The 15,176-nt window shown below is 36.5% G+C and overlaps 1 protein-coding gene and 1 long non-coding RNA gene across 3 annotated transcripts; one reads left to right on the top strand and one right to left on the bottom strand.

Moving 5' to 3' along the window:
* The first annotated feature begins 846 nt into the window (after positions 1-846).
* Positions 847-5,527, top strand: LOC141902730 (uncharacterized). Of its 2 annotated transcripts, none has more exons than XR_012618932.1 (6): positions 847-2,081; positions 2,884-3,041; positions 3,127-3,268; positions 3,354-3,577; positions 3,663-3,774; positions 4,074-5,527. It is a non-coding gene; the product is annotated as an uncharacterized LOC141902730 (long non-coding RNA). The 2 variants fall into 2 exon arrangements; XR_012618931.1 differs by lacking the exon at positions 847-2,081 and adding an exon at positions 2,405-2,800.
* A 374-nt stretch (positions 5,528-5,901) lies between these two features.
* Positions 5,902-14,856, bottom strand: LOC141902355 (MAP kinase-activated protein kinase 2-like). Its single transcript, XM_074790038.1, has 10 exons — positions 14,640-14,856; positions 12,181-12,320; positions 11,753-11,817; positions 11,360-11,439; positions 10,831-10,957; positions 10,657-10,732; positions 10,229-10,353; positions 9,839-9,924; positions 8,969-9,049; positions 5,902-8,426 (listed from the first exon to the last, which is right to left on the bottom strand). Exons 1-10 carry the CDS (start codon positions 14,790-14,792, stop codon positions 8,304-8,306), a joined length of 1,056 nt encoding a protein of 351 aa, XP_074646139.1. The 5' UTR covers positions 14,793-14,856; the 3' UTR covers positions 5,902-8,303.
* Positions 14,857-15,176: the final 320 nt, after the last annotated feature.

The raw sequence follows: 15,176 nt of genomic DNA, 5'->3' as shown, positions 1-15,176 counted from the left end.
TGAAACAAAGTATCATTTTTGTTTAGCCTTGAACTTGGAATTATTTATGTCACCACTTCGGGGAAGCTATGCATGAGAAATAAAGTTAAAGGTTTTCATCAATAAATGTTAACGATTTCATTCTTCGATTTCAATATATTATTCTAAAAAAAAACAGGCGGCGGCTAAATTAGAAGGGGAGCTGTTGGTAATCAAGTAATTTATTTCTATGGCCTTATTAAAGTTCCAGTTGTTCAGCTGGCTACTGGCGCGTGTTCAACCCGGCAGTAGAACCTTTTCATTCAACTTCTATAAGCTCTCAATGTAAATCCATTCAACAATAGAGACACAATTGCGGCTTTTCAGAGTTGTTGATATCATTCATACGCGCTATTGAATACGTCACCAGCTGACCACCACGGTATGTATTAAGCATAGGAAACCATTCATTCACCTCAGCTTACTCACACTGTGAACATGCTTCCGTGGATTCTCCTCCTGGCGATTTTCGCTGCGCTCCCGCTCCTGCTCCTGTTCCTGCTTCCTGGGGAACGACGTCTTTATGTTTTATGTGTTACTGTTCGTCTCCGTACTGTCCTGTACTGTTCCGTGTTTATTAATCCGTTCTATTTTTCAGCAATTAACCCGTTTTATTTTTCAGGGCCGATTTCTCTGTCGAATTTCAACGTTTGCTGGAACAAAACTAATGTCCGAAAGCATCGGCTCTCCTTCGCCGGTCATGTGTTGAGGATGTCAGACAAAGAGTCGGTCAGGAAATTCTGCCCTCTACACGCCCTCATACGGAACACGAAAACCAGGATGACGAGGCCTCACTGCTCCCACCTATCTACAGTGTGCTGAGTGATGTCAATGACGGGCATATCTGTGGGATTGCGCGGGATACAAATGGAGCGGTTATACTGGATTGTCACGCTACTAGCATTCATTGTGTCCTTGTGACCGCCCGGATGAGGGATGATTCTACTGTCACGCTCTTTGTTTCTGGTATTCTGAGTCGGCTGAGGGAAGATTCTACTGTCACGCTCTTTGATTTCTAGTTTGAGTGCTAGTTTTCATTGTGTCCTTGTGACAACCCCGGTCAGTGGATGAAGTCCCTCGTCGGCTTGTGAGTGCTAGTTTCATTGTGTCCTTGTGACAACCTCGGTCAGTGGATGAAGTCTCTTGTCACGCTTTTGAGTGCTAGTTGAGATCCTGAATCTCACCCGGTCAAGCTGGTTGTACTGCACTATTTTTGTTTCGTGCCATTTTACAGGTGTGTCAGTTACTGACGTCGCCCAGTACATCCTGCAGTTAGATGGGGAATGTGAGGCGTTGTCATCCTGGTTTTCGCGTTCTGTGTGAGGGCGTGTAGAGGGCAGTATATTCCTGGCTGGCTCTTTGTCTGATGTTCTCGGCATGTGACCGGCGACGGAGAGCTGTAAAGCTTTCGGACATTAGTTTTGTTCCGTACCAGGTTTTCATCGCTCTTCTCTTTTTTTTTTCATTTCAGGACTCCCAAGAAGTTGAAGAAGAAGATGCTAGAAGGCGACTACAGAAGATGCCGAAAAAAATACTGAACTCGACAATCTTGAAAGTTAAGTTGATACCCATGTAAATTAGGATCAATGATGAAGAAATGTGTGACTACAAAATATTTTTCTTTTTCTCAATTTCAGCTTCGACGAAACCCAAGAAGACAAAGAAGTACTTAGATTCCGAAAAAAATGATGTAAAATCGACCGACGATCACACAACTATATCTGTACTTCGATTTCGAAAAAAAAAAATTAGACAAAATTATCTTCAACCTTGTAAACTTTCGGACTACATGAAAAAAAGACCAAATATTGTAAAGTTATCGAAAAAAAATTATGTAAAATCGACCGACGATCACACGACTATATCTGTACTTCGATTCCTGCCTGTTTCGCTCCTGGCAGGTGTGTCACAATCGTAAGGCACACCAACTCAAAAAGTTGAACGAGAGCTCATCAACTAAGATCTGCCGATTAGAGAACAGTGCACAGAAGGGGCCAATTTGGATGAAACTCAACCAACCAACTTAGGAGATCCTCCGATAATGAACCCAGCTATCATAAAAGGTAATTTGATATTTGATACAAACTTAGAACATTTTAACCGATACTGAACCCAGCAAATTTGAAATGTAAGTTGATTTTTGGCGAACCGTAGGTTTGCCTACGCAAATGGTCTGGAGAAGCAGTTTTCATTGAAAATGAATAGACTACCGGTGTGTCAACGAGGCATAAACATTGGCTGTTGAACCAATAGTGTTGATTTTGGTGTCATGGTTTGGCTTAATGAGTTCTCGAGCCCACAAAAATTTCATAGTGATCGAGTTATAGTAGGGGACTTATTCTAGGGGACTTATTCTTGAAAAACACGTAAAAACCCTGCTTTTTAGCACTAAGTAATGGCACGTTTTCATATATGAATGAGAATTTGCATACTTGGAATTGAAATATATAAAAGTTCAATCCTTCCTGGAAGTGTTGCCATTTTTTTTGCGACTCATCTCGATGTACCTTTCGACCTACGGGTCCTCACTTTATAAACCCCCTAAATTTTCTCGCTTCTATTTATCTGAGTTGACCTCATTACCTGAGCTACATTGAATGTGATTGGCTGTTTGATGGATATACCGGAAATTCCGGGAACTTCTGATGTAATTAGGAAAGCCCATTGGGAAAACCCAATGTGGAACCCAAAACAAAATGGCGAGCATTTCATTCGACTAGGTATCGTATGTTCGCTTATAATTTGTTCGGTGTTACGAATATAACCGAGTAGGCTATTCTAGGTATATTATTTATGGAAATTATTATGATAAATTCTAAATGAAATATTTTGTCATTACAGGATATCTTCTTTTAATCATTGCAGCTAAATTTCAACTATGAGAAAAACCCAGCTTGAGATCAACTACTCATCCAAAATCGACCAACTGGAACAGTGCACAGATGAAGCCAGCTGGAATCCAACTTATCAACAAACAAACTTAAGATGATCCACGCCGATTACGAACCAAGCAATCATTAAAGGTAACTTGATATACATGAAATTATTTCGATAAATTCTAAATGAAATATTTTGTCATTACAGGATATCTTCTTTTAATCATTGCAGCTAAATTTCAACTATGAGAAAAACCCAGTTTGAGATCAACTACTCGCCCAAAATCGACCAACTGGAACAGTGCACAGATGAGGTCAACTAACTAACCAATTAATAGGATAATCGCTGATAATGAAACCAGCAATCGTAAAAGGTAACTGGATATATGTGGAATTATGTCAATAAATTCTAAATGAAATATTTTGTCATTACAGGATATCTTTGTTTGCTCATTTCAGCTAAATCCTATCTATATGAAACTGCCCAGCTTTAAATCAACGACTCATCAAATATCTACAGATAAGCTCCGCCCACCGAACAATCCAAGCTTGAATCAAATGCATCAACCAATTGTTCTAACCGATACTGAACCCAGCAAACTTGAAATGTAAGATGAGGCCAACTTATCAACAAACAAACTTAAGATGATCCACGCCGATTACCAACCAAGCAATCATTAAAGGTAACTTGATATACATGAAATTATTTAGATAAATTCTAAATGAAATATTTTGTCATTACAGGATATCTTCTTTTAATCATTTCAGCTGAATTTCAACTATAAGAAAAAGCCCATCTTGAGATCAAACACTCGTCCAAAATCTACAAACTGCAACAGTGCACAGAAAAGGCCAGAACTGAACCCAGCAATCTTTAAAGGTCAGTTGATATACATGAAATTACCTGTATAAAGCAATTTCAGTCCTCGTATGAATATCATTTAATAATTGACTATCATCAAAATCTATTTACCGGTCCACATGGCTGAACTTTTATCTTCACTAGTCTGAAACAATGATGAACTAGTCCTATTACTGCAATTAATTATTGGGGTTTAAATCAGCAATTGACATCAATGAATTTTACGTTGTGAAAAACAGGGTGGCTTGTAATATGAAATGACACGTAATTTATGATAAATCTGTCTGAAATGTTTTGCTTTCTTCACATGGTTTCAGCCAAACTACATCTCGGAAAAATTGGCCTGAAGAAGACACTCACAAGTAGATGAATACTGATCGACCCATTTGCTGATGAAAACTGCAGAAGCCCAAATGAGAAGTTGAGGAGCCAGCAATGGATTAATCACTCAACGATGGATTCATCTACAATCGGTGATTTCTATAAAACATTTTATCAGGAGCAGCAGAGACAATAGTGAATCTTATAAACACTGATTCAAGCGACAAAGCTAATGGATTATCTCATAAACACTGACTCAGGATAAACACTGTAGACAATAGTGTATCTTATTAGGAGCAGCATAGATAATAGTGCATGTTATAAACACTGAGATCCAGGAGCGGCGAAGACAATAGCGGATTTCTGTAGTAAAGTATTGATTTTCACTTTGGTGCTTTTCAGTGGTTCATAATATACTATTTTTTATTAAGGTCCTTATGGAAAATGGAGGAGCAGTCTCCTGATAAATGAGGATATATGAAGTGTTAATTAATAGATTGTGCTAGCTGTATTCAAATTGACAGGTGAACAATTTTATCTTGTTAAATGCATACCTCCAAAATACTTTGCATTAAATGTAACATGTGAGAAAATAACCAACTTGATCATGTCTGTGCAAAGGTGGCAAAACTCTAGTTATCTAGTAAAACAAAGTTGATTAAAATTAAATCAAAGACTGTTTAGTTAATCATAAGCTTTCCAGTTTGAATTTGTGGTTTTATCTCTGGTTTCAATGTTTTTATGTTTTATATTGGAGACTCTTTTTTGAAATACAGGTCACGTTTTTGTAAATGACTGAGGCACTTCCTCAAGTATATAAAATACCTGTCATTTAGGTATGATTATTGTTGTGGGGATAAAACGACATGTTCATGTCAATCGTTCATAAAACACTGATTTATTAAGGCCCTAATCGAATATAAATGAGCTTTTCTTGATAATTGAGATGTCATTTGAAAAGTTGACATGAGTCGGTTATATTGACCTCATGAATTGTCAAATTCATAATCTTAGACTTTCAGACTAGTCCAATTTTCGGTGTTTTATGGATCAAAGTTTACAATTCTTTGTGTATTTTTGTTACTTTCCTATTGATGCAAATTGTATAAATCAGCTGTAGTAGAATTCTGAAAGTCAAATTGGTAGTTGGTTGTAAAAACATGATTTGCTATCCCCATTCTCAGGCTTTTGATAACGGATATCTACTCTATGTTCCTTTATACGTTGACTAAAGATTGCGACCCGTTTCACCAATGTACATCATGTTACAATCGTTACAGGGTATCTTATAGACCCCAGACTCGATGAACTCACTATTCAGTTTGTTTTTAGTTAAAACATTGGTGAGTTTATTATGATATCAGAAAACTAATCTAGTCAAATTATTAGTCCATGATCAAAACAGATTGTCTTGTAGTACATTGCACACGTACTGTAAGGAAACAAATATACTGGTAGTTCTTTTTAAAAATCGGATGTCATTAAATCTTTTCGTTCTGGAAAGACGAGATCTGTAAACAAAAATGAGATATTTCATTTCTACGAAAGGGTCCAAGAGCCTACTTCTCTGTCTTGTCCATCGATAGTAAATGGGTTAAAGAAAATAAGCGATGCATTCCGATGAAATTCAATAGGGTTGGAGATTTTATTACTGCATCGAATGTTTCGAAAGTTCTGAAGAGAAACTAAGCTTCGTCCGGGAGTTATTTTATACCAAAGGAAGTTTCATATGCGATAACAAAATGGATTTCGCGAAAATGAAAAGTCCATAAAAACTGACTCAAGAATCGAGTTTGAACATTATCATGATCAAGTTTATTGTTATCATTATCATTATATTTATTATAATTATCTATATACAGGTAAAAACATAACATATCTGCAGCATTTCTGTCGAAGCACAAATATTTCATTTATAAAAGTTTTTTTCAACAAATATCAAAGAGTCTTGATTACTATAAATACATAGCGCACATGGTTTGATTGACAGGATTCAGTTTATAATATGGTAATTTAGGAGTATAATCCCCTAAGGTCACACCTTCATTTATCTAGTTGAATTTCAGTGAAAACTCTTTCAACTCTACTTCATTTGCCACACCGCAAAGGCTACACCCCTCGGTCTCTGTTCACAAAAAATTCCTCAACACATTTCTCAAATCAAACCTTTTTGGACTGAATAAAATTGTTTGACTTGAAGAGTGATATTTGAGTTGGATGGTACATTAGACTCCGCTCAAGTCTGATCATTTTGGACCTAAATACATGTATTTGAGATGAAAAGTTCTAGGGCTCTGACTTGAGAGCGTGGTTAACTGTATCAAAAACTTTCAATAGAATTCAAAAGTGATACATGATGCTGATAATAGTTTACTATGCAAAATAAACATGGCCAAATAGATGCGGAAAAGAGTGTAATATTTTTATACCATAATAAAAATACATCACTAACATAGAGAGAAATTGATAATTATAGTAATAACTATAACTAACATTATAATTATTATCAGAATTATCATGTAAATGATCTTCAAACATGAGGAAATATTTCACATAAATATCTAACCACAAATGACAAGGTTTAATCATGTTAAGTAAAAAGAACTGATAAAGTATTATTGAAAATAAAAAATAAAATGCAAGATTACAGTTTTTTTTTTGACTACATAATTAACGCCTCATCAAATCATCGGGATCCACTTTCACAGATAATTCATGAAGACGAAACCGTTCAACTTTGCTAACTTCAATGGAATTCTTGCACTACAGAAATTTTGGTTAAAGATTGCAAGGATCCATGTTTTACAAAATATATTGCTTTTACTTAAACAACTGCACGAGCGTTTTCCCTTTTGAGGAATTAAATTCGGTGGTACAGATCAGTGGAATTATTCCATTTTTCTTAAGAAATGAAAAACATTTTATACTTTAACCTAAAATACTTATTGACAACACCGAATACCAAATGACTGCATGCATTGACGATAAACAAAAAGGGATTAGTATTTTTACATACAGCGGAACCTCGTTTTAACAATGCATCAGCTATTACAAACCTAGAATTTCGTGCTAACTAATTCTATACAAGTTAGAACCATCAGGGGCCAGTTGCACAATTAGGTCAAACAACCGAAACCAGATTTTCAACTGAATCCTGAAGTTCATCGCAACAAGGCTCCACTGTATTCAGGAAAAGAGTCAACAGTCTAACATATTTTTTGCAAACAACATTCAAGACTCGTCCTGTATGGCAGACACATAGAACCTAGTGTCATCGATACACTGCTACTGCACCAGGACCGGTTCCATAGACTGCATTCTAATCGCAGCAATTGAAATCGAAGAAAATATCAAAATGATAGCATAGCACGTGTATAACAATGAGTAACCATGGTAACAATGAGAAACCATGGTAATGATGAGAACCGACAGATCTGAAAAGTTCCCTGAGTTGAAATCATTACCGAGTCTATAAAACAGGTCCCCGGGCAGTGACTGAGTCTCGCGAAGATTAGACCTCGTGAGGAATGAGGGCGAGTAGAATCCCTGGACCTCATGAGGGGCGAGAGTTAGCAGAATCTCGCGGAACTCGTATAGGGGATAAGTGGACTAGCAGTATCAATCAATCAAGACGCTATAATTGATATCCCTGATCTAATCAAAACAGTTATAAACAGCTAACATTAGAAAAAACAATGAAAACATTCAGCGATTTATAAACATTCTGATGGCACGGATGAAAATCGAATCATCCATCCAGGATCCCGGGAGGGTGTACGGTCTCTACTGGTCCAGCATCCCAGGGGTACGGTCTACACTGGTTCAACATCCCAGGGGTAGGGCTCTCTAATGGTTCAGTATCCCAGGGGTAGGGCTCTACTGGATGTGACTATTTCATTTATAATAATAAATACCATAGATTTGTCACTAATTTTGGCTGATTTGTGTCTTAGCTATTATACGTAATACATGGTATATTTTAAATATAAAAGCGAATTTGACATAATTTAGACATGATTTGACATAATTTTCATGTTTCAAGCCGATGATTCAAAAACTTCCTCAAGGGTAAATGAATGAATGATTATAGATATAATTTTTGTTGTTGTGTCATCCACGCAGCTGCAGCAGCTACTACAGGTACCAGTCATCGTAAATACAAACCAGCTGCTCGCATTAAACACCTCTCACGTTCCGAAACTTTAAATTTCATGGTTTTTTTTTCTTCATTTTTTCATCATTTTCATACGTCGTTTTTTCAAAATCGGGTTATTTGAATCGTCTAAGTTTTTAATGTGTATTTGCTCGTAGTCGACTCTCATTGTCGCGAGAGCGTTCGTCATTTCATCCTGAAATAAAAAACAACCATATCGGTTAAAAGAGGACAAGACGACTGCTTTCACTTTATATAGAGAATTTTACACTAATGGAATGAGAAAGATGAGAAGTCTGAAAAGTTTTCTTTAAGCTACAACAATTATCAATGATTCAATGTTGCGACTATAACCTAATAGAGTAGACTCTGCCCAACTCCGATAACCGATCAACTTGGAGATAACTGACCAACTCCAATAACCGATCAACTTGGAGATAACTGCCCAACTCCAATAACCGATCAACTTGGATGTTTGTGGAAATATTTTTGGTGACACTATTGTGTAATAAAACAAATCCTATCTTTATCGGGTAAGTAGGTCACCATCAGAAGAGGAAAACCACAAATCAAATTTCTTATCTTGCTCGTGACAGTGGAACTATTCATTTATAGGAATTGAACTATTTATTTATAGGAATATGTTTATAAATAGATGTGAGACAAATAATCAGAAAACTGGGCATTTGATAAAGATTACAAAACGATGGATTTAAAACGATGAATGATTATAGTTACCTGTACATCGACCCACATATCTGATTCATCTTTTAATACTTGTAATGATGCTAGAGGTGTGTCTGGTACACTTGTATTCTCCTGTAATAAACATCAATCAATCAATCAATCAATCAATCAATCAATCAATATTATTGATTCGATAGTGACTACACCCACCGATATTTTATACAGTTTAAACCGAGTGATCAAACAATATCTCAAACTGTATATATCCCCGTATGACATCAGTCAATGATGTAACAAACTGTATAAATCCCCGTATGACATCAGTCAATGATGAAACAAACTGTATAAATCCCCGTATGACATCAGTCAATGATGTAACATACTGTATATATCCCCGTATGACATCAGTCAATGATGAAACAAACTGTATAAATCCCCGTATGACATCAGTCAATGATGAAACAAACTGTATAAATCCCCGTATGACATCAGTCAATGATGTAACATACTGTATATATCCCCGTATGACATCAGTCAATGATGAAACAAACTGTATAAATCCCCGTATGACATCAGTCAATGATGTAACATACTGTATATATCCCCGTATGACATCAGTCAATGATGAAACAAACTGTATAAATCCCCGTATGACATCAGTCAATGATGTAACATACTGTATATATCCCCGTATGACATCAGTCAATGATGAAACAAACTGTATAAATCCCCGTATGACATCAGTCAATGATGTAACATACTGTATATATCCCCGTATGACATCAGTCAATGATGAAACTAACTGTATATATCCCCGTATGACATCAGTCAATGATGAAACAAACTGTATATATGCCCGTATGACATCAGTCAATGATGAAACAAACTAAATATATCTCTCTATGACATCATTGAACTCACCGATATCCAACTATTTTGCATAACTTGTTTAATATTTAATCGTTCTTCAGGAACTGTCCTTAACAATCCTTTAATTAGATCTTTAGCTGAAATAATAACAAACAAACAGTAGAATAAACAGTAGAACCCTCGGTCTATATGTCAGATTGTAGCAGAGCAACAGCGGAGCCAGGATTCCGCGAAGGGGTGTCGCACAAAACAAAGTGAGAACCAGGATTCCGCGAACGGGTGTCGCACAAAACAAAGTGAGAACCCATGGAAAATATATCAGATGCTTTCTGGGTTGTATGGAGTGTAAGCTCACTAATATAGAGATTAGTGAGGTATTTAGGGTGAAGTGGGTGCTCCCAGTGTTCCCCCTGTCACTGGCAGACTCTCAGTTCTACTCACCTGCTTTTGAAACATGTCTCCATTCTGCAGAAGGGAATTCGTACTGTCCATTTCGGATACGTTTTTTCATACCAGGTGAAATAGCCATTCCATGATTGCTGTAAAACGGCGGATATCCACAAATTCTACAAAATTGAGATGACAAACATTTCGTTGAACTTTGAAAACCCACAACATTCATATTAAACCAGGAAGACCATGGTAAATTTGAAGCGAGGAAGATCACAGTAGAGCTGAATCCAGGAAGACCAGGTAGGGCTGAATCCAGGAAGAGTACTGAATCCAGGAAGAATCTTGCAATTCAAAGTATATCTCCTCAGCAAGAATGGTTACCGTGGCAGTACAGGATTCCGCCTCTGGCAATTGAGTGGCTTATGAAGTAAATAATCAATACTTTTTTAAAACACGCACATGTCACATGTACTTACAGTATGTACATAATAACTCCTAACGACCACATGTCGCACGACATGTCGTATTTTTCTGGGCCTAAAACTTCAGGAGCTAAAAAAACAAAACAGAGAGGAATCTTGATCGACATAATGACTATTTGACTAGAAATAAATAGAAATAATTTTTAAAGATCTGATGTAAAAACTTACCGACATAGTACGGAGTGTAACAAGGTGTTTGTAGTGATTTACTTGAATTCACTTCTTTAGCGAAACCAAAATCGGTCAATTTTAGAATTCCGTTCGGACCAGCGTCGCTGTACAGTAGATTCTCAGGCTAAAATATCACAACGGGAAACATTGATTAAAACATCGTTAGTACGGTAGATACTAATTACAGGAATGGATCAAGGGGCAGAGTTTGACAGGAGTATATGAAAAGGGCATATATAACAAGGATCTGGAAAATTTTGAAATTTCAGTGCATTTTTATTTCTAGACACTAAAGGGACATTTTAGGGAATATAAGCTAAATCTCGTGCTGCAGACTAATGTCTTATTAGTTGCGAAAAATAGTACCCTGAAAAAATATTGCCATTGTAATTTCAACAGGGCACTGGAAAATTGTGACAGGACAGGCATATGTGCTTCTGTCTGGACCCGACCCTGGCTTAAACCAGGAATATCGGGGCCATTTAATTGCTCTTTGAATGATGTATTTGATATTTCAGTTACTTACCTTCAGGTCACGATGAGCTATGTTACGTGAATGTAAGAAATCGATAGCTTTAGCGATATCGGAAATGATGGCAGCGGCTTCTGTAAAAACATTTGAGATATCAGAGATTAACGATCGGTAGAGGTTTACTCTACAACTCTAACATAACAGCGTAAAAACCAGAGCCCAGTTTCACGAAAAACTATAAGCCAAAAACAGTTGAGTTTGAATTGTTGTCCTCATCGAAAACATGAAGTAATACAGTAGCGATTACACCAAAAATCTGACTTTTCTTGTGAAACTGGGCCCAGGATCTCGATAAAATTAGTCCAAATTCTGTTAACTCCGAGTCAAGGATCAGAAAAATGAGAAACTGATTTTGTGTTTGTTAAGTTCAAGAGTGGATTTACAAACCTCGTTCTGTAAACGCGTGATCAGCTCTTTCCTGAATTCGGTTAAATAATTCACCTCCATCCATACTAAAAATATAAACAATTCAATCATATATCAACATAACCTCAAATCAATACTAACTTCCGATATAGAGCTCCGGGGGGCCGATTCAAAATATATTAAGTCATGGTTACACTGATGATACTTTCATTGAATGCAAAGTGGTATTCTATGAAATGCCCTCAACCTGATGTCTGTTGTCATAGATTACAATGAAAATGAATTGTTGTGCAATTAAGAAACCATAAAAAGACGCAGTATTTATAGAATAACTATTCTGTGAATGATTAAATAGTTTGCTAAGAGATATGGGTACAGAGTTCCTGAGCAAGATCATCAAGTATTCAGAAATAGAGGGAGCGCTACATTGAGAAATATAAATATCTTACCATTCCATGATAATTAAAAGACATTTTTGTCCTCCGTAATGGTTTTCATACACGGCTACAATGTTTACAATGTGTATACATTCTGAGGCTCTCCAGTGTAATTCAACCTCACGACGAGCTTTAGGGATATCTCTTAAAACCTGAAACGAGATAAAACAAAAAACTGCTAGTTTAATCCTTGTAGGATACAGTAAGGTAGGTTCGGTGAACCTGGTAGTCACATTTAAACCACTCAAAATAAAGCTACTGGATCCAGAAAGGCTTGATTTATACAGTTCTAGAGGATCTTATATCAGGATGACATCTTTTATCAGAATCCCTCCGTTTCATACTAATGGGTGGTAAGCCTACCCCAGTTTGCCTTTGATACCACGGGGAAAGAATTGCATTTTCTAGATATATCTCATTTAAATGATTGTAGAAATATTTGAAATAACACAGATATCTGATGTCATTCATTTATCAAATACCAATAAATTATTTGCACTCCCAATAGAAAATGAGATTGATATTGTTATTGCAACTATGGGTATTCCACTATATTTGTGTGTCACTAGAGTTATTTTTGAGTGATTGTTTGTCATGGGTCAAATCCCTGACATGTCACATGTAGTAGACTGACCTGACTACATGTCACATGTAGTAGACTGACCTGACTACATGTCACATGTAGTCAGGTCACCTATGATTGGCTGCTAGGCTTATGATGTCACAGTGGTCAGCTGACCTAGGGTTAGGGTCTGATTGGCTGCTAGGGTTATGATGTCACAGTGGTCAGCTGACCTAGGGTTAGGGTTATTTTGATTGGCTGCTAGGCTAATGATGTCACAACCTAGCAGGTTGTGGAGTATATGAACCAGGGCTAATGGCACTTAAATGAATATTGGATTAGATTGAAGTAACTCTTTTGGGAAAATTGAATATTACAAAATGTTCAATGACACTGATAAATTGTAGAGCTAGGATAATGACATTGTACCACCAGAATCTAATGTTAACAGTGTTAACCATTGATGAAACACACTGGACTCAGTTGAAAGAAAATACAAAATCTCTACACACTGAAAATAGAAAGAGTCCGAAATGTTTCCTTGAGCTAATAATTTATTAGCTTATTATTAGAATAGACAGACACATTTCAGATTCTATCACAGGCATTCAGCAGGCAGTCATATCTATCTCTTTCTACCAAATTGTTATCATCAACTATGTTTCTATTTTTGAGGCTTCTCCATTAATGACAATCCAAGAATTTATTATCAATCATCTTCCTCCACTCCTGCTGCTGCTGCTGCTGCTGTTGTTGTTATTGGTGGTAAAATGGTCAAATTCATGCGTAATCAAAATATCTGTCCATTTTTAGCCTCGAAGGACACGTCACCAGTAAACACAGTTGCTGGAACGTTTGAAGTTGTTTCTCCCAGCGTCTGACGCTGTCTTAACTCCTACCCTGCTGGGGCTTCTAATGAATGTTTCCAAATTCTACAAGCACAAGGAACTGGAGGAAGCAGTGTTTGTTGGAATTTCGGGAATATCCCTTAACCTAACCCTAACATCATTAAAGGGAGAAAAAGGACTTAGCACCTTTGTCATATTACTGTAATAAAAATAATTCAAGTTAAATAAATGGTAATAAAATTTTTTTAATACAAAATTATTGAAGTATATCATTTACCCTTTTTTTCTCCAAGGGGCCTGAACGCCTTTAAGGCTCTGTTCAGGTCCCTATCATCAATCTAATTCTGCCATGTACTTTATTTGTAATTTTGTATTCAATTTAGCCTAATTTATGATAAAATAGATTATTATTATTATTATTATCATTATAAGTATGAAGTGATAGTAATATGTAGTAATATAAAGTATGGATTACTTCAGACTAATTTATATTACAGCAATACCGCTAAAGTGCAAAGCTTTTTTCACCCCTTTTTTGAACCTCAGTTGTAGATAGTAACAGTAACAGTGCCACAGACAGGCTATGAGATAGTAACAGTAACAGTGCCACAGACAGGCTATAGTGGAAAGGGCAGGACCCAGTCCCACAATTCTCTTATGAATATTTGATTCAGTGATCATAGTTTAGGTTTTCCTTATGGTCCATGTACATAACCTTACCATAACGCTATTCTTTCAATAATAAATTACTACAGCACCACACACTACTTAGTGGAAAGGTGACCCAGACTGCAGTAGTGAAATTGTAAGACCTTTGACTCTAGAATTAAAACATCAGGATTGTCATTGACATTGGGGAAGGAAATGGATTGTACTAACTAAAATAAAAAGTGAATTAATTACACTTTATGAACTGCCAATGCTGTAACACTAAACAGGTTGTGGTGTTACCCGACAATAACATGAGACAATTCACACATTATAAAAACATCATATACTGAATCTACGACATAGAAAATCGATCAGAAGAGAGAGAGAGAGAGATGGAAGTGTTGTTTTACCTTGAGAGCATATTTATTCCCAGTTTTCCTGTCGTAACATTCGACGACTTTGCCATTTATTCCCAGTCCCAGTACAGTACCGGTCAAACGATAGTCATTTGTGATCGGATTGCTTTTAGGTTGAAATACTCGACCAGGCAAAACTTGCTGCATCCTCGAAATTCTCACAAATAAATCAATTAATTCAGGTGTATTGCGCGTATTGCAAAAATTATGACTAAATCTAGAAACAGGAAATGTGAACTACGTCACGGGAAAGTGCGTATACCCGATGCGCTCGGCAATTTCTGATGACACGCGCTCCAGTTCTCTTAGAATAAATTTTCAATTATTCTGAGTGTTTAATTTAGCTAATAATCGTGATTAAATTGAAATGGTGATAAAGCCAAATTAAATGGGTAGTTTGTTAGTGCTCGGTGTTCTCCGGTAGAGTCCGACGATCGAAGCTTTGATTGACAGCAGCCTAATTGGTTTATAAAAGTGCTACAAGATCGTTGAAACGATGGTATGGAATAGTTCGATTTTCAGTTAATGAAA

The sequence above is a fragment of the Tubulanus polymorphus genome, chromosome 3 (genome assembly GCF_964204645.1).
Source record: "Tubulanus polymorphus chromosome 3, tnTubPoly1.2, whole genome shotgun sequence".
NCBI lineage: Eukaryota > Metazoa > Nemertea > Palaeonemertea > Tubulaniformes > Tubulanidae > Tubulanus > Tubulanus polymorphus.
Note: the sequence above shows the minus strand (reverse complement) of the source record. Positions and strands in the feature narration are given on the sequence as shown.